Source organism: Myripristis murdjan, chromosome 13, assembly GCF_902150065.1.
Source record: "Myripristis murdjan chromosome 13, fMyrMur1.1, whole genome shotgun sequence".
In the NCBI taxonomy this organism is placed as follows: domain Eukaryota; kingdom Metazoa; phylum Chordata; class Actinopteri; order Holocentriformes; family Holocentridae; genus Myripristis; species Myripristis murdjan.
Genome location: NC_043992.1, coordinates 4,507,189 through 4,527,359, shown reverse-complemented (window position 1 = coordinate 4,527,359; position 20,171 = coordinate 4,507,189). Strand labels below are relative to the sequence as shown.

The window sequence follows — 20,171 nt, the reverse complement described above, 5'->3', positions numbered from 1 at the left end:
ATTAAAATGTCCTCTGTGCCACAGAAACCTTATTGTCTCACCATCGCTCCAAGCTAGAAGTGATAAGTGGTTTTGTTCATGATGAAATGATGGGATGAATAACGATGGAGATTCATTTCTTGAACAGATAACAACGGGCGCTGGCATGGTCAGCCGTTCAAACTCATAGTAAAACAGAATAATTGTTATTTGTTATTTTTTTCACATTCACATTGCTGCTTTTTTAACTTCTCTTTTGCGATATTTCAACATTTTGCCTCAATAAACAGACGACGATACTTCCTCATTAACATAACTGTTCTTTCCTATTTCTCATAATTGGCTTTTTAAAATTTTTATCCCTATTTTCCTGGAACTTTGCTTCTCATGCCTCAGGAATACTGTCTGACCTTTGACCTCCTCATTAGTGTTTCCTTGTGTTGTTGGTGAACTAGAAACTGAAAGTGAACTCGGAAGCATGATTCATCTCTGCACTGTATTACATTACCCTGATTGGCCTGATGGGGATGCTGTAAATAAAGGTCATTTTTTTATTTTTGAATTTATATCGGATGAGACACCGCTCTCGCCACTCTCAGAATATGGTGGAATCTCTGTATTCTTCAAAAAAGATAAACTGACGTGTGTTACAGTAAAACCCTGAGAGGCCGTAACATCTTTCAGTTTAGGCAAAACTGAGGAGCAGATTCAGAGCCACAGTTTGTGGTCAGCTCGCTGAGGTTGGGGTTAAGGATCCACCCAGATTACCCTGAGCTCAGTTAAATGAAGTGTGATCTCAGACCATGATGCATTTTGGCACCAAGTCCTGGATAATCCCGCTGCTGGTTGATTTAGGAAAGGATTTTGCGTTTTGTGTCCAATTTTTATAAGGACAATGAATGCAGTGCTTGTTTTCTGTGTGTATTTTTGGTATTTCAGGCCATATGTAGTAATTAAGAATAATAAAAGTAGGTAGGCCTACTTATTTAAAAAAAAAAATAGAATATGAAATTCTTTAGTGTTTTTCGCTTTAATTATAGATGTGATAGCAAATCTTAGACGCTCCACTTAAAGGTGAATATTTCAGACTGAGCTGAAGCACCGCCGGCCCGAATTTCATGAAACTCATTAAAGAGCTCATGACACATCTTGTTGCTGATTGGCTGAAGAGGTGTCCACATAATTACTCTGTGTGTGTGTGTGTGTGTGTGTGTGTTGGGTGGGGCGTGACATGTTTCCTTGTTCTGCTGTTGCTCGTCTTACAGCTCATCTGCATCCGAGCATCAGCCACATAATTAAAATGTAAATGTATTAGAGACTCTGCTGTACAGGAAGACTGTCCAAATGATCTCAGTAGGTAGTGAAACAAATTGATTATGTACGTTTTTTTAACCAGCACACACACACACACACACACACACTCAACCTGCTCCATTCAGCCATCTGTCCAGCCCCGCCTCAACATATTGCCCCGAGGGCCGAGCTGAGGACACAGGGGAGGGACTGTGTGTGTGTGTGTGTGTGTGTGTGTGTGTGTGTGTGTGTGTGTGTGTGTGTGTGTGTGTGTGTTTGTGTGGCGGAAGAGACTGTAGGTGGGAGCATGCACCTTTGGTCCATTGTCTTTCATCTGATGCCAAAATCCCACAATGACAACATTTACCTGGACTGCAGTACTCAGGTATCAGCTGCTTGGATTCTGATCTGCTGTGAAATTTCCACTCCAGCAGCTTCAAAGTCCGATTGTTTTCCATGTTGCAGCGTCACTGAAGCTCCATCACTCTGACACTGAGGGAAATATTCAAAGCCAAGGTGCTGTTGTTTTATGGCTGCAGAATCACATCACATAGAAAAGATCCACATGTCTTGTGCATCATTTTATATATGTTTATTTAATTGCAAGGATAGACACCTCGAGTTGCACCAATTCATTTTCGAGGGGGTCCTGAAACAACAACAACAACAACAACAACAAAAAAAAAAACATATGGTAACACAAACATTCAACGACAATAATTACATACACATAAATACATACACACACGGCTCTCCTAACCTCCCTGACCACACTGTCTCTGTTACTCCTGTCATATAAAAAATAATTAAATTAGCAACATAAAAATAAACAAGCAAATATAATAGTCTAAAGCATAGTAGTCAAGAAAATAATAATCAAAACCATAATAATCAAAACCAAATCAAAAGCAGTCAAAAACAGGAACAAGTAGAACCGAGATGATTAAGCAGAGAAGTCTTGAAAGTATTTATTGTGATGTTTGATCTGATTGAAATAGGTAAATTATTCCAATGTGATGGTGCTTTAAACTTGAAAGAACGTTTTCCAATTTCATTATTGGGTCTAGGCACTTCAAAATATGGTTGTTGAATGTTTCCTAATGGATATGTTGATGTGTGTGGTTCTAAAAATTGTTTTAAATAAGAAGGATAATTAAAATAAATACATTTAAAAGTGAAAAGTAGCCAATGAAACTGTCTTCTATTTGGAGGTGATAAACAATTAAGAGAATCATACATAATACAATGATGTGTACGATAAGGACATCTAAGGACAAACCTGCAAATACTATTATAGGCAACATTTAGTGATTTGGTGTTTCAAAGGTGTTCTTTTATATAATATCACCATAATCAAGAATAGGAAACAAAAGTTGTTGAGCAATCTTTTTCTAATGTGAAAAGAGAAGCAACTAATTGATCTGTACAATATTCTAAGACTACTGTTTACTTTACCTCTAGTATAATCAATATGAGATTTAAAAGAAAGTTCAGAGTCTAGTCAAAGGCCTAAATATTTAAATATGTCGACTGCTTTAAGTAGAGACTCATCAGAGAAAAAAAAAATAGCCAGATTAGGAGAATGATTAAGATGGTATCTAGTCCCAAACAACATGCTGCAAGACTTCTGATTGTTTAAAATAAGATTATTATTAAAAAGCCGCCTTTGAACCAAATTAAATTTAAATTGCAAAGAACTTTGAATTAAAGAAATATCAGAATGAGGAGTATATATAACTATGTCATCAGCATATAATTGTATAGAACAGTTAACACATATTGTGGAAATATCATTAATAAAAATTGAAAAAAGTAAAGGACCTAAAATAGAACCTTGAGGTACACCTTTTTTGACAGTTAAAAAATCTGACTGAACATGATTAAAAGAAACACGCTGGTGACGATTATGAAGGTAAGAATTAAACCAAAGTAATGCCTGTTGAGAAACTCCAGTCTCATAAAGTTTATCCAAAAGAAAATAATGATTAACTAAATCAAAAGCCTTTGATAAATCAATAAAAATTGAACCTATTAATTTACCATCATCTAAAGAAGAAAATATATCATTTGTAAATTTCATAAGAGCAGTAGTAGTAGAAAAATTAGGACGAAAACCAGATTGAAATGGGGATAAAATATTGTGATCATTGATATGTTGGGATAATTGATTAAAAATTAATTTCTCAAATATCTTAACTGAGGAACAAATAATATAAATCAGCCTATAGTTATTAACATCTAAAGAATCACCTCCTTTCCGAAGTGGAGTTACTCTGGCACATTTCCAAATAGAAGGAAGTTGGTAGTATTGGCTTAAATGAAAAAGAGCTATTAATGGTTGAGTTACTGACATGATTACTGACATGATTATTTGAATTACTGACATGATTGTTTGAATTACTGGCATGATTATTCAAAGAAGGAGAAGCAAAAGAATAAGCACTACCAACAAAAGAAAAATTAGTATTAAACATCCGAGAAACAAGAGCAGGGTCATGGACGATTTCATCATTAATTCTAAGTTTATTTTTATTTTATTTTTTTATTTTATTCAATTTATAAAGGACAGTGTGCACTTTCATTAGCTATTCAAGGAATAAAAAGATGAGTGCACCAGATTTAGCAAGAAAGCTAATTTCCATCTGTAGTCCTTACAAATAACATTAAAACAATCAACACAGTAAAACAAACATTAAAATTATCAACACAGTAAAACAAACATTAAAACAAACAGACCTGCACCTCTACCTCACATACCAATACACACAACATAAACACTACAGGCAGGCCATACAAACATAAATAAACAACCTAACCATTCCTACTGTAAAGTGCAGTGTAAAAAATGCCAGTTAGGTAGTAGAAATTATTATTGTATACTTAAAGTGCCAATGCAGAATACTGTAAACCTATTAGCATTACAATGTAAAGTGCCATTGCAGAATATTAAAGACATGAGGTTATTGGTATCATCAAATGTGATTGCAGATATTTTAAATACCAACCATGGTAATTCAGAACTACAGATTTACAATGAGGAAATACCAACAATGGTAATAGACAAATACAAGATGGTTCTTGTAAGGTAACACATATAATAGTTAGAAAAACAAAACAAAACAAAAAAAAACAAAACAAAAAAAAAAAAACACTGGCAGGAAGTCAGGCAGCACCTAGTGTTGGCAACTCTGATTGCTCAGGAGCCATTTTGCCCGGATTAAGAATACTCTCTACTTTCCAAAACTGTTTTGGATTTTTAAAATCTTGATCAAGACTATTTCTATAATAATTAGCCTTAGTGTTTCTAGTTTGAGTCTTGCAAGTGTTTCTCAAATGCTTATAGGCGCCCCAGTCCACTGGATCTCTAGTAGATCTATATTTGGCCCAAGCATTATCCCTACATTTAAAAAGACTTATTAGATTAGAACTAATCCACGGTAAGTGTCTACCTTTAACTCTTACAGATCTCCAAGGGGCATGTTTAACAATAACTTTAACAAATTCGCTCAATAAATAGTTCCAAGTTTCTTCAACAAAAGCTATTAACTTAAACCTATCCCAGTTTATTGAAGCGTCCATACTTAGCCTTATCCTTTCCCTGGAATCCAGCAGCAGGGCAGGTTTAGGATCTTCGGAAACCTCGGGATCTCCACTGGAGTTTCACTTGATGCCCTGTGGGTTTGAGCAAAGCTCGGCCAGCTTTTAAACAGGAATATGAATGAAATAGCTCTGTACGTGGCCCATGTAAGCAGCTTGATATATATTTTCTTATTTAGAGTAAGGGAAATGGTCAGGTGATTCACCATGGCTCATCACAAACAAATAAACAGTTGTAAACAAACATCATTTTGACTGACAGATCATACATCACCACCTGCCACATCCTCACACTGTCTCACTCACTGGGGTGAGGTCAAACTGGTGTTGGGTGTATTTGGAGTGCAGGCGTGACTGCACTGCGCTGGCAGGTCTTCCTGTCCTGTTTGGTCATGTGACTGCCTCGCAACTCGGCAAGAAACAGCTGAGTAACCAAAACAAACTGCATGTGGAGGCGAGCTGAGCGTTGTTCAGGCAGCTCGCTGACATTGTTGGGTCCCGGCAGAGTTCACACACACACACACACACACACACACACACACACACTGCGTCATTCTCACCTGGCATGAATCGACTGAAGCAAGCTCACAGGGAGGAAACACTGCAGAGCATTAGGCAGCACAGTGTTTTCACTGGAGGAGAGTTGTTTCATCTCTTTATGCTCTGATCTTTTGGACTGAATACAGCCTCTGTGTGTGTGTGTGTGTGTGTGTGTGTGTGTGTGTGTGTACACCCCCTGCTAAGGTACAGTCTGTCATTGGTCACGCTCTCTCTCTCTCTCTCTCTCTCAGTGTGAGGCAGCAACTACAGGACAAATCATTGTTATTAAAATCATTGTTATTGTTAATGTCAGTAATATTATTTTAAATAAAGTGAATAATATTTCAGTATGAAGAGCAGGAAAAGAAACTGTAAGGTGGATGGACAGCAAGAGCTTGACGTGAACAGTAAGAGCAGTTTTAAGTGACTGTGTGTATGTCCTCTCTCTCTCTCTTTGTCCCCCTCTCTGTCAGTGTCTCTCGCCCCGTCCCATTCAGGCTCAGCTCGCTCTCCTTTCATGCAGAAAAAAACACCAGCACCCCCACCCCTTCCCCTCTTTCCTCTCCTCCTCTTCCATCGTTAATTTTATGTTTGGCCACGTCCTGCTCTGCAAATTTGCCATCTGTCTCACACACACACACACACACACACTCACCACCTGATTACACGACACACACCAGACAAAAGACACGTATGGTTTGTGCTGGAAAACCTTAAAACACTCGCTCTGTCTGTCACACACACACACACACACACACACACACACACACACATACACACACACACACACATACACACTCAAGTAGACACGTCCATTCACTCCCTGCCCCCTCTTACAATCACATGTGATTGATAATTAATGAAAGGCCAGTGGGCTTGTGTGCATGTAAGCGTGTGTGTGTGTGCGTGTGTGTGTGTCTGTGTGTGTGTGCCTTTATTGAATCCTGAGATTCAGGAAACAGCAGCAGTAGAGATGAGAATACAGATTTAAAAACCTCCTGTGTCTGTAGTGATGAATTTCACTATGGTTATAGTAAAACAGCCTCTAAATGTGTTGGAAATATCGTGAGAGTTATTAATGTACGCCTTTGTTTTGATTTGGAAGTATATGCATAAAACTGCAATAGAATAAAAACATAACAAGCGAAACTGATGGTTTTAATAAAAGTTTTAATAAAACAAATAAATAAAATGAATTGAATAAAATATCCATCCATCCATCCATCCATCCATTCATCCAAAATAAAAAATAAAATGAATTGAATAAAATAAAAATAACTAAAATACTGCCTTTTGTATATCAGCTTGAATGCACAATAATAGACCATAAAATCTCCTGAGGGTAGAACATCAAAGGCCACAATCATGAGGGGTGTGGCAGCGTGTGTGTGTGTTTGTGTGTATGTGTGTATGTGTTATTTTTTGTAGATATGTGGTTTTGATTGGGCAGTGGCAGTGCCGTATCGTTTTTAATAGGAAGAATAAAGATGAAAAAATATATATAAAAATGGGAAAAAACGGAACACATTTTTTGAATAAAAAACAATGAATGTAATGATTAGAATAACAAAAATAATCAAAAATAAAAGTAAAAATAAATGACATGGATAAAGTATAAAACAAATCAGTCAGAATAAAATGGAACAAAGTAAAAGCAGCTAGAATATATCAGAGCAGACAGGATGTTCAGTATAAACCCTGGAATCTCCCGAGGTTAAAACTTCAAAGGTCAAAATTATAATGGGTGTGGTGGGGAAGTGTGTGTGTGTGTGTATGTGTCTGACTCAGTGTATTTGAACATAAAAATATAGTCTGTGTGGTTGTGTGCATGTAAGCGTAAGCATGCAGTCGTGTGTGCGTGTGTGTGTCTGCTTACGTGTGTGTGTGTGTGTGTGTGTGTGTGTGTGTGTAAAATATGTTAAAATATACATTTGAAGTCTGGGCCTTGAGGCTCGTCTCGTCTTCATGACTTGCACGATATCAGAGTCGACTGGCGACAGATGTGACAAAATATGATCTTTCTTCATCACCTCCACTCCTCCTCTCCCTCCTCCCTCTCTCTCTCTTGCTCTCTCTCTTTTTCTCGCTCTCTCTCTTTTGTCTCTCTCACACTCGTCTGTCCACATGTTCAACAATATAAAAATGTTGAGAAAATATTTATACACCTTAGAACTTTTTTCCTTTTTTTGTTTTACCGTCCCTTTTTCTATCTTCCCCTTTGTTTCCTCTCTTATTTGTTGTCCGTCTTGCTCTATGACATCCCAGACACACACACACACACACACACGCACACACACACTGTGGCTGTTACTGTGTGTCAGCAGTGTGAGTGTGTGTTTAGTGGCAGGAGCTCCAGCAGCGGGGGGCTGTTTGGCTTCACTGTACCCAGAGACGATGAGCTCTCCTGGGCTGCGACAGGGGAGCATCCCCCCTGCTGGCTCTGGATGCTCTGCTAAATGGCTAACCAGCATGGAAGCAGTGTGTGTTTGTGTTCGCTGGATAATAAGTGCTCGAGTAAACAGAAAGAAGATGCTAACCATTTTACCCGAGTCAGGGAAAGTTTGATATTGATTTTTTTTTTTTTCTGACACAAGGAGAAATGTTTTTTTTTTTTTTTTTTTTCCAGTTTCTGATGCTGAGATGGTTCAAAGTTTGAGGCAGTGAGAGTGTAAACTTGCACTGCAGAGCAATATCCATGTCTGTTGAACAAACATTCACTGTTAGAGCAGCGACAGTGTGGCTCGTTTGGCCTTGTGTGTATGTGATGTCATTTCCACCAGGAAGTCGACCCGACTGGTTATGTTTGATTCTGTTGATGAGCGGTTTGGAGGTTTTGAGATGCTCACAGTTTTGACAGATGATAGTTTAGTTCATACAAGCGAAATCATTTCCTGCTGCAGTCAACAATACAAACGCTGTTTAGCTGGCTAACTTCAGCTTCAAAGTGGATATTCTGGAAAAATGTTAACTTTTAAACACCACTCCTGTTTTTTTCCATCCACATTGGAGTCACATCTGATGGAAAGTCTGTCTGTTACCGAATTCCCTCAAATAAAAACCGGTACTCAATTAAAAACCATTTCTTCAATAATGGCTGGGGGCGTGGTCGACACGCATGAATAAAAGGCGGTCCCAAACACAGGCTGGGGATAAAAACAAAGGTGGATTCCACATCCAGTTTTCTTGCTGCACTGTTTTTGTCACCAAAGTCAAGCAGCCGCTGCTTTTCAGCCAGAAAAACCTCTGAAAACTCAAACACTTTGACAGGAAACGACCCAAACTGAAGCAAATGAGAAAACAAAGAGGCCTCTTACTAAAATATGAGCAAATATACGCATCAGACAGGGAACTGGAAATAAAGGCCTCTCTCTAAAACAAGCCTCCCTCAGATAAAGGCCTGCTACCCTCTGCAGCTGCCATGAGGAAAGGTCCCAGCCGCTCTCTGAGGACGTGTGGGACGTCCAGTGGTGTGTTTTGCCGTAGTTTTGGATGTCACTTCCAAAATGTTCAGCCTCTCCGCTCTGCTCTGTCCATCAGTGTGGACACAAATTCAACAAACACAGATGTAAGAAACAACTTTAAAAAGACACGACAGATCAGTGTGACTGCAACAACGACGCATGCAGTAATGTGTATCTGTGTGTGTGTGTGTGTGTGTGTGTGTGTGTGTGTGTGTGTGTCAGACAGGGATAACAAGAGAGGTATGTGCTGATGTTGCCATGTACCGTACGATGGGTTACAGGTGTGTTAAGATGTGTTTTTCTGTGTGTGTGTGTGTGTGTGTGTGTGTGCGTGCATTGTAGTCCAGTTCCAGTAAACGTGGCTACAGAGGCTGACATGGCATTTCCAGGAAGTGCTGACACTTAACGGCAGCTGTGTGTGTGTGTGTGTGTGTGTCTGTGTGTGTGTATCTGTGTGTTTCTGCATGTACATGTACCTGTGTGTGTATACGTGAGTTGGTGTGTACAGCAAATGACCACAGGATGTGTGTGTGTGTGTGTGTGTGTGTGTGTGTGTGTGTGTGTGTGTGTGTGAATTATATATAATATTCTGAAGGTCTCAGTTGTGAGATGCTAGAAGAACAGGGATAGGAGGGGGCAGAGAGAGAGAGATGGAGAGGGAGAGGGAGAGAGGTGGAGAGAGAGAGAGGTGGAGAGAGAGAGAGGTGGAGGGGTTGAGATTGCAGACAAATTAGTCTTATTCAGTCTGTGTACTGATATGAAACATGGCAGGTGTGTGTGGGAGGGATCTCCTCACTTCACTGATCTGATGAGTGTGTGTGTGTGTGTGTGTGTGTGTGTGTGTGTGTGTGTGTGTGTGTGTGTGTGTGTGTGTGTGTGTGTGTGCGCTTCTTTGTAGTGAGAACTGATTGACTCCCTGCCTGATCTTTGAAATGATCACATGACAGATGGGCTCATTAGGAGAGTGAATGCACACACACACACACACACACACACACACACACAGTACTCAGCTGCAGTAATTCCTCAGATGTGATTGGTCGGCAGCTAACCTGACATCTTTTGACACAACACGGTGATAAAATCTGACAAATCCAAATTTTCTCAGCGCAGCAGAAAAATCTGTGTAGCTTTTTTTCAGAGATGCAGTTGAATGTTTTTTTCCTCATTTTGTGTGACAGAGCCAGATACACACACACAGACACACGGATGAAGCTTGGATAGGAGTGTATTCTTGTAGCTCCCTGCCCTCAGTATGTGTGTGTGTGTGTGTGTGTGTGTGTGTGTGTGTGTGTGTGTGTGTGTGTGTGTGCTGAGTCGGAGCTGTGAACACACAGGGAGCTAACCCGTGCAGGACTCTGACACGGCTCTGACCCAAACGGGGATCTGAAGGCGGACGCTGGTATTTCTGAATGAAAACTGTGGCTCGCTGATGTTTTGTGTGCAAACGTTGGGTGCGTTCACTTCCTGAACATTTTCCCCCCTGAATGTTGTTCTCGTCAGGGTGGGGAAGCCTGTCAAACAGCACTGCGGCGTTCAAAGCATCATGGGACACCGAGGCTGTTTTCACACTTGGGCCAAATGGAGGGTCGCCTGGCTGTTCAGAACATCTGGTCATACGTGTTTAGTCGGCTTGGCACTACACCACTATGACATCGATATCGTGATATAAAACTAGATCTCATCTGGGATTTTGGATATCGGAATTCAAGCAGCCCTTTAATAGCTAATATTTAGTGGTACTTATCAACACTAGGTGGCACTGCTGGCGTCTGAGCACCGACTGTCTGACCGCCAAGCTGACGCACCCAACAAAGAAATGGTGTGATAAATTTAAACAATTAAATTAAATGAAGTCAAACTATCAGTGCAGGTTTGAATAATTCTGCAGTGAATATGTGATCATTCCAAGCTGCCTGATGTGCTGGTTTGACACTAGAGTAGTTCTGGGTATCGATTCAAATTTCAAGAATCGATTCGATTCCGATTCACAAGATTCAGAATCGATTATCACAATTCGATCCGATTCGATTCGATCCGATATTGCCGATCCGATTCAATCCGATTCGATCCGATATTGATTTGGTTAGTTTTATTAAAAAGCATTTTGAACTGTTACTGAATTACATGCTTGTCTAGTTATGCAGCACATTAATACTTGTATTATATTGTGTCATTTGACAATTAATATAGGTATTGATAATTAAAATGGCTGCAAGACTGGTAAAAATGGCTAAGACCACCTTTTGTAGCCCAGAAGAGATATGATGCTCAAACACTTGGTATGTAGTGTTAGTGTATGTTCATGAGTTGTAGAACATAATAAATTATCTTGCAGGAGTAGATGTTTACCAGTAAGCGTGACTCAGATAATTTAACAATATGTTAAATTATTATTTGTTTTAAAAAAGTAAATTACATATCAAACAGACCTAACTATTCAACTACCAATGAAAGAGCAGTACTATGCATGTGATAACATAGATAAGTCAAAAAAAAAAAAAAAAAAAAGCCAGGACCGCACAGAAATGCACACTGAAGATATATAAACTGTGCTAGAAATACAATCTTTTGCATACAGGGACAAGCAAGTGATACCTCTTCTCTGAATAGACAAGCTAAGCCAGTGTGCTGCCGTTAGCCAGTGAAAATAGAGCGGAGTGGCAACTCTTCGCTTTGTTACACAATCTATGTCAGTGCGCTGCTGTAGCTGGAAAGTTTCTCTGCCTTTTGGACTGGTACGGTGCCGGTGCAGGTGTTGTAATGTTTTTTCTGGGTGATGCATGTGCAGGTGAAACGACTGGAGGGGTTGTGCCAACCAGATTTGCTTCCCTCCATGTAATTTTCCCTAGACATATGTTCATATTCCACACAAAAACAGGATTTATATATATATATTAAAAGATCGATCTTTGGGCGTACAGATCGATCCATGGGAATTTAAATGAAGATCGATTCAAAATTGGAGGATCAGTCTTTTTAACACAGGTCTACATTAGAGGGCTGGGTGCACAGGAAGAGTCTCCACACAGGGGTCCCAGTATGATTTGTATCATATTGCAGGACCACACAGAAATGACTGAAGATATATAAACTGTGCTAGAAATACAATCTTTTGCATACAGGGACAAGCAAGTAGACTAATAAAACATGCAACATATTACACGATAACACAGTTCCTCAAAACCAGGGCTGCATGATCATTTTGATGGATATCACAATTATATTTAAATGTTAATTTTTGAATGATAACTCTCATTTAACTGAATAAACAAAAACAAATAGTAAAATGATGATGATATTTGCATTTTTTTTTTTTTCACTGTAACTTCATAATACTTTGTTTAAAATGGTATACTGTCACATTTAAGTTCTCTTTAAAAATTTCAGCAGCTTTGATTTGGATATTGAATATTCAATAAGATTTCTGTTGTATATAGTTCTAAATTCCCATTGTAATTTATTCAAACTGAATGAGCACAGTGCCCTGAACGCAACATCAAGCACACCGGCTGGATGTGCCATCATTTCTCTTCCTCTTGTCTCTAAATCACGCTCTCTTCCCGCTGCCTGCCTCACATCTCTGAGCCATAAAACCCAGATTCACTTCCTCTCTTTACTTTTCTCGCCACACTGGAGGCTTTAACGACGTGCGGCGTATTTTAGGAGAAGTCAGGTGAGATTATCCCGCGACTTGTCAAGACGTTTGGCAGACGCCGTGCGTCGAACTTGGAGAATCTCACAGAAAGTGTGCAGCAAGGCATGATGGGAAGAGCGTGCTGCAGCATTCAGCTGATGACAGAGTCTGAAGGGGCTTTTCAGCACAACAGCCACATTTTTTGGTGCAGAATTGACAGTATTACACTGGGGAACATGTTTTTTTTTTTTTTTTTCTGTGCCAAAGCTCAACCTTCTGTGTGTTGGTAGCTGAGGTGGTTTTACTGGCAGGTGGGCTCGTTTTCTGCTTCATGTTATGGAGCTCCAGAGTGAAGTGGAGGCTGTCCGGATGGAGCCTGAATGCCCCAACACCTGGAGTCAGACGAGCTCGCTGGTTTGTCTCTTGGTGCCATAAGAAAACAAAATCTTTTCAGCTTTTGGAAAGAGCACATATAGGGATGGCGAAAATGGGAAATTTTCTTGGTCGACCACCGGGCCTCATTAATCGGTTTATTTTGGTTAACCGAGAATATTATTTGACTGTCTGTAAAGTTTACTGTCTGTAAAGTTTGCAGACACGGATGCCCCATTTTTCAGGGCATTTTCAATGGAAAAAATATCGTCTTACATTCGGATGAATACGGTAATAGAAAACTGCTTTCCAGCGCTGATGATTTTTTTTTTTTTTTTTCGCTCGTGCCGCATGACGTGACATGAAAAAATGCTGCCCCGAGCGGCTGCCCGCTTCGCCCATGCCTAAAACCGCTACTGATGACATACTTTGTTCAAAACTATACGTGATCACTATAAGCTTGGCTCGCTTCTCCGGTCTGTCTCTACCGAGCTGAGCTCTGTGCGTAATGACGTAATCCAACCCCGGCAGAGCGTCCTGTCGCCATGTTTACCGTATTAAACTGTATGTGGGTTCATGAGCAACTTCTTAGCTTTCAGGAACAGTAGGAATTTTTTCGATAGAGCAAACCTTACGGAAGTTACGGTATTTACAATACGACATGCACATTTGTGTCGGCGACAACACGTTCGGCCTTAAAATTAACTGACAAGATTATTCGGTTAAAGTTCAAATGGTCAACAACCGGTCAAACGGCCACCGGTTAGCATCCCTAAGCACATATTGATTCAAATGTCGTACAACTCTGGAATGAAGTGTTCGTTTTCACACTGAGTGGTATTCAGCTCAAAGTGATGTAGTCTGGCTGCCAGCTTCACACTGTCTCATCAGATTCCATTCAAATCCTGACTGGTGAGAAAAACTTAGTACCGACCAGGTCTGAAAAATCCACATCTCAATCTAGCTCCTTTTTTTAATCTTAATTTTGTTTATATTTTGTTTTATTTCTATGTCTGTTTTTATTTTTTCATTGAAGTTGGGCTTTCCGTTGTCACGCTCACTGTACGTTTCAGCTCAATGGGTCAAATGTAAAGTGAGAACAATAGAAAAATAGATCAATAACATTTCTAGTTAATGTTACCAACGTGAAGAATTAAACTGGAAGCGTGGAGAATCCCAGTTGCACCGGCTGAAGTTTCCCAGCAGCGTGGGCCAGGCAAACTGGTGGGACATGACTCACCGGGGTGGGGGGTGTAATGAGGGAGGAGGTATAATATGACTCAAAGTAGATGAAGAGAACAGGAAAGTGTGGGGAATGCCAAAGAGATAGAGCATGGTGTAAATTTAGAAAGATGGAAAGAGAGAGAGAGAAGAAAGATTTCTGGAAGAAAGAAGTAAGGGAGGGAGAAACAACGAGGAAAGAAAACTGACAGCCTTTACTGAAAAAGATAGAAACAGGAGAGATGTAGAGAAGGAGGAGAGAGGAAAGTTAAAATCTGCTAAAGATGGAAGGAGAAATGGAAAGGTGGAAGAGGAGAAATGGAAGGAGAGGAGAAGAAAGAGCAGAAATGATCAGAAAGAGAGGAGGAGGCAGACAAACGGAGAAAAGAGAAAGTTGTCGGGCGGAAAAATGGATGGACGGCTCTGACAATTTGTGACTCACGAGACACCCTGTAATCAACCTGGTGTGTGTGTGTGTGTGTGTGTGCGCGTGTGTGTGTGTGCGTGCTGTAATTGCAGCTATCATATAGCCTCTGTGACACGGTGATATTTTCTCATCACTCAGAGACAGCGCTGCAGCCGTACACACTCTGTCCTGCCACTCACAGTCACAATCAACCGTACCAAATGATGAATCTCCTGTGTGTGTGTGTGTGTGTGTGTGTGTGTGTGTGTGTGTGTGTGTGTGTGTGTGTGTGTGTGTGTTAGAGACGTGGAGGCTCCAGTCTGCTGTCTTGATGTGGCTAATTGTGCTGTGTCTCTCTCCAGGTTTATTATCACCCACTGACTGCACACACTGAACACAGTGTGAGTGGATGTGTGTGTGTGTGTGTGTGTGTGTGTGTTGCACTGTAGTGTGTCACAGTGTGTCTCATGTTGTGTTGCACTGTCATGTCATTTAGTGTCATGTTGTGTTGTCATGTGTTTTCATGTTGCATTGTCATGTTTTAGTGTTTTGTTGCATTGTGTTGCATTGTTGTGTTGTGTTGTTGCGCTGTTGTGTTGCATTGTGTTGTTGTGTTGCATTGTGCTGTAGAGTTGTGTTGTATTGTTGTGTTGTGTTGCATTGTGTTGTTGTGTTGTGTTGCATTGTGTTGTTGTGTTGCGCTCAGTTTAGTTTTTATGTTTTCACATTTGATTTGTGTTGTTTTTGTGCTGTATTGCTCTGGATTGCACTGCAAAAACGCAAAATCTTACCAAGATTATTTGTCTTATTTCAAGTCAAAAATGTCTTATTTCTAGTCAAAATATCTCATTACACTTAAAATAAGACATGATCACCTCAGAAGTAACTTGTTTTTAGACAACTGTCTCTCGTTTCAAGTGAAAATTCACTTGAAACAAGTGAAAATTTGCTTGTTTCATTGGCAAAATTTGCCAGTGGAAAAAGTGAAAATTCACTTGAAATAAGTGAAAATTAGCTAGAAACAAGAAACAAATTTTGCCAATGAAACAAGCAAATTTTCACTTGTTTCAAGCAAATTTTCACTTGAAACAAGAGACAATTGTCTAAAAACAAGTTACTTCTGAGGTGATCATGTCTTATTTTAAGTCTAATGAGATATTTTGACCAGAAATAAGACATTTTGACTTGAAATAAGATAAATAATCTTGGTAAGATTTTGACTTTTTGCAGTGTTTGTGTGTTGTTGTGTTGTTGTGTTTGTGTTGTTGTGTTGTTGTGTTGTTGTGTCTCCAGTCAGCAGTGACTCTGAGCGTCTGTGTCTCCTGGCAGTTTGCACCTCAGTCTCCGTGCTCCACTGTCTTATTACAGTCAGGGTCTTCCCTGTGGACACCCATTCTGTTGTGTTTGACCAGAGGGTCAAAGGTCACCAGGCAGCAGGTCGGGGCTGCAGCGTGTTGACCGGGACAAACACACTGGCAACAGATTTGACGGGATCAAACCTGCGACCTTCTGCTGACGGGACAGGCTCTCCCTCTGTTTAGCAGACTGGGAAAACCCTCAGACTTTTGTGGAACTTACACTCAGATTAGTCATTTCCTGGTGATCATCTGTGGAAGATGTGTGTGTGTGTGTGTGTGTGTGTGTGTGTGTGTGTGTGAGAGACAGAGAGAGAGAGAGAGAGAGAGGCAGTAGACAGTGTGTGGGTTTGTTTGATAACAGGGCTTTGCTGAAACTGACAGCAGTGTCTGAAATATGAGACCTCTGTGTGTGTGTTTGTGTGAGTGTGTGTGAGTGTGTGTGTGTGTGTGAGTGTGTGTGTCATTGTCAGCCCTTTTTGGGAAAGGAGACTATTTTAAGGTTTTTAGAAACATTTGGGAGTCAGTGGAGTCAGTGGAGGAGTAATTGAGTTCAGAGATGCAATTTATGTGTTCATGTTGTGCATGTGTGTGTCTCACCTCTTTGTTAGCTTTTGTTAATGTGTGTGTGTGACTGTGTGTGTGTGTGACTGTGTGTGTGTGTGTGTGTGTGTGTGTTTGAAATGGTGTGTTTTAGCTTAAAGAGAGCAGATGACAAAGAAACCTTGTAATTACTGCACTTCTCTGTGAACTCAGTGTGTGTGTGTGTGTGTGTGTGTGTGTGTGTGTGTGTGTGTGTGACGTGTTTGTTGGCAGGTTTGATTGCTGCAAACATTCAAGTTTTGTGTGTGTGTGTGTGTGTGTGTGTGTGTGTGTGTGCTGCAGCTCAGTTGCTCACTTCCTCATGTGACTCACCTGCTGTGACATCATCATGTAGGAAGAGTTAAAAGACCGACTTACTGGCAGGAAAATAGTTCCTCTCTCTCTCTCTCTCCCTCTCTCTCTCTCTCTCTCTCTCTCTCTCCCTCTCTCTCTCTCTCACTCACACACACACACACACTAGTAATTTCTGTGGACCAGGTTGAAGCTGTTAGCATGGATTTCTGCCTCTGCTAAGGTAAGAGCTACCACAGCTGAATCAGAGCGTCTCTGGGATTTAAAGTTTAAAGAGAAAAGTTTCAGCAGCATGTCGACATCATTTGACCGCAGAATTCTTTCCTTCCAGAAAGGGGTTTATATGTTTGGAACTGCTGATTTTGATTTCCGCTGGTCTTCATATCGGCTGAGGTCTCCTGGGGGTCGGTGCTTCCTCGTCTCATTATGTGCAGAATGAGCTTTGAGCTTGGAGTCTTTTTTTTTTTTTTTTACGATAACTGATCCCCTGAGAGAGGAGTTTGTTTGTTGCTTTCATTTCCCCCTCCACACATCCCTGTACCTTCAGCGCGTTTTTCACACGTTTCCGGATGAAGATTGCTCTCAAAACTTTGATTCAGGAAGAGAACAGATGTGAGCGTTAACATTTATTTGGCTGGCGGCTCGATGAAACACTAAATCCTCGGAGAACACTGTGAATATTAGCTGGTCTTTTCCAGGGTTCCCCGTCAGTCCTGGAAAGACCTGGACTTCTGAGAGTTTTAGTCCGGGAGGTCAGGGAAAGTCATGGAATATTAGACAAATCCTGTCAACAAATCTCCCATATCAGGGAGGTTTGTTTGTTTGTTTGTTTGTTCTTACAGAAGGCTCACTTTACAGCAGGGATGCCACAGATTTTGATTTTGATCAGACGCCACAGTAACACCATGATATCAGTCAATACTTTGAATCACTAAAGCTCATGTCCTAGCATCAAATAGGTGTATTTTTCAAAATTGTTTTACATAATGTACGAGTTCATATGATGAATGCTGATGTCATCAGGCTACATCAGGAAACCTTCAGCACAGTTTGAGTGCAGAGCAGCTTTTAATGGTCCTTTCAATGTTGCTGTTGGAGCTGCAGTCACAATGATAATAAAGAAAAAAAAAAAAAGCATCAGTGCTATTAATACTTTGGGGATCAATACAGCCAGAAATACTTTACAGTTTGTCCGTACGTTAGATTTTTTTTTTTTTTTACCTCAACTGGAGAGGAAATCAGCCTGGGAAAAAAAACGATCAAACCAGGAAGGAAGAACAGATCCTGCTCCGTCATGGAAAGTCAGGGAGATGAACGTCAGCGATGTTCAGTACATACATGTGAATGTTTTATGTACAGCTCTCTGCCTGTTAGCATGCTTACTGTGTGTGTGTGTGTGTGTGTGTGTGTGAGCGGATCTGACCCACATACACTCTCTGTATGCGGCGACTGTGTCCAGTGAAGCGTTCAGCAGAGCAGGTTGGCTTACAGCCTCGGAGTGTGTGTGTGTGTGTGTGTGTGTTCAGGCATGTATGTGTGTGTGTGTGTGAGCTTGTTGCTGCAGAACCAGTCATTAGTGTCTTCTTTCCTCACCTCCCTCAGTTGTGTGTGCATATATTGTGTGTGTGTGTGTGTGTGTGTGTGTGTGTGTCTCCTGAGTCAGACCAACATGCAGTGAGAAGGAAAAGGGAGACTTTCTGCCTGGTCACGCACAGCTTAGAACACACACACACACACACACACACACCACAGGTTAGTCAGTAAAGTGCTGAGTGTGTTTGTTTGTAGATCAAACAGACCACTTAGTGAGCACATGGAAAGTTTCTTTCTTTCTCTCTTTCTTTCTTTCTCTCTTTCTTTCCTTCCTCTTCTCTTGTTGCTCCAAAGCTGCTCAGAGCTGATATCCTTTGTGCCAAAATTAAATCTCCTTAAATTTGACCAATAAGTCCACACTCCTCACTTTCAGTAAAAGTCACAGTGAGGAGCATCATCTCACTTCCTTCATTTGATGTGTTTCCTGTTGGAGCGGGTTGTGGGGGCGGGGCTTAACACAGAGAGCCATCTATCAAAAATGTGAGCCAATGGGCGATCAGTGAGGCAGAGAGAGGCTGGTTTAATTGGGTGGTGGTGGTGTGATTGTTCAAAAATGTGATGTTTTGATGGATTGATATCTTTGTTCACGCTGTGATTGGTCTGTCTTGCAGGAGCAGCCGGCTGCAGCCTCGCTGAAGATGTCTGATAATGGGGAGGTCGAGGACAAGCCCCCAGCTCCGCCCATGAGGAACACCAGCACCATGATTGGCTCCTGCAACAAAGACCCCGCCCCCCTCAACCACGGCTCCAAGCCCCTCCCACCCAACCCCGAGGACAAGAAGAAGAAAGATCGCTCCATCAGGTCCATCCTGACGGGAGGCGGGGACAAGAGTGAGTCATGAGATCTGTGTGTGTGTGTGTCTGTGTGTGTGTGTGTGTGGAGAGGGATCAATCCATCCAATCGATACTCACTGCACTGCAGGAGGAGACAAGAGAGCAGCTGACGAAGTGTGTGTGTGTGTGTGTGTGTGTGTGTGTGTGTGTGTGTGTGTGTGTGTGTGTGTGTGTGTGTGTATGTGTGTGTGTGTGTGTGTGTGTTGTAAAAAGAAAGCTTGCTTCCTTTGATCGACCATCGCAGCATGGGAAGACGCAAGTGACTGACTGTGTGTGCGTGCATGTGTGTGTGTGTGTGTGTGTGTGTGTGTGTGATGTGGAAAGTGACTCCATCCAGTCAGTTTGAGTGTGTTTGAGATTATTCTGAAGCTGTGGATTAGACGCCACAGTCACAGCTTCTGTGATTTGGTTTTGACAAGAGGAAGAGGGGCAGCTGCCCTGGACGCTGTGATGAAGACGAGGTCAGAGATGCAGAGCTGAAGAAGATGATTAAGAGCCGAAGAGGACTTGATGTTTTTATTGATCTGGAGCCCAAAGTGCCTTTGCGCCCCACCCCCCCTTGGACAGGGGGCCTCCTGTTCTGATCCTGAGCTTCAGGTGATCGTCGCTGCACCATGTGACCCAGCTCTCCATCAGTCCCCTGTCCTCCTCTGTGTAAACAACCTCCCAGTCAACACAGTGTGTTACACACTGGAGCCGCACGTGTCAATGGACTGATCAATTCCATTTCGCCCAAAAAAAAAAAAAAAAAAAAAATCGGCTGTGTGTCATAGGTCTGTAGCGTGTAAATGCTCGTGTTGTTGGTGAAGTCGCTCTCAGGTCACAGATCTGATACCAGGAGACTTTCAGACAGACAGACTGCCTGTCTGTCTGTCTGTCTGTCTGCCTTTCTGTGTGTCAGTGAGTACGTTTACATGCACACCATGTTCCGGTATTATTCGGAATATTTGCAATATTTAGTATTAAGGTCATATTCCAGTTGGAGAGAA

At 41.2% G+C, this 20,171-nt stretch overlaps 1 protein-coding gene across 2 annotated transcripts in view; it reads left to right on the top strand.

The window, feature by feature from the left end:
* The window catches only part of pak1 (p21 protein (Cdc42/Rac)-activated kinase 1), an 83,943-nt gene that overhangs the window by 27,628 nt on the left and 36,144 nt on the right, over positions 1–20,171 (top strand). Inside the window, exons 1-2 of one of the 2 annotated variants that reach the window (XM_030066817.1) lie at positions 16,901–16,978; positions 18,960–19,179. In XM_030066817.1, coding sequence (XP_029922677.1) covers positions 18,987–19,179 — 193 coding nt within the window. In that variant the 5' untranslated portion in view covers positions 16,901–16,978; positions 18,960–18,986. Of the gene's footprint in view, positions 1–16,900; positions 16,979–18,959; positions 19,180–20,171 lie in introns of those variants that run through there. The other variant, XM_030066816.1, reaches the window with a different exon arrangement.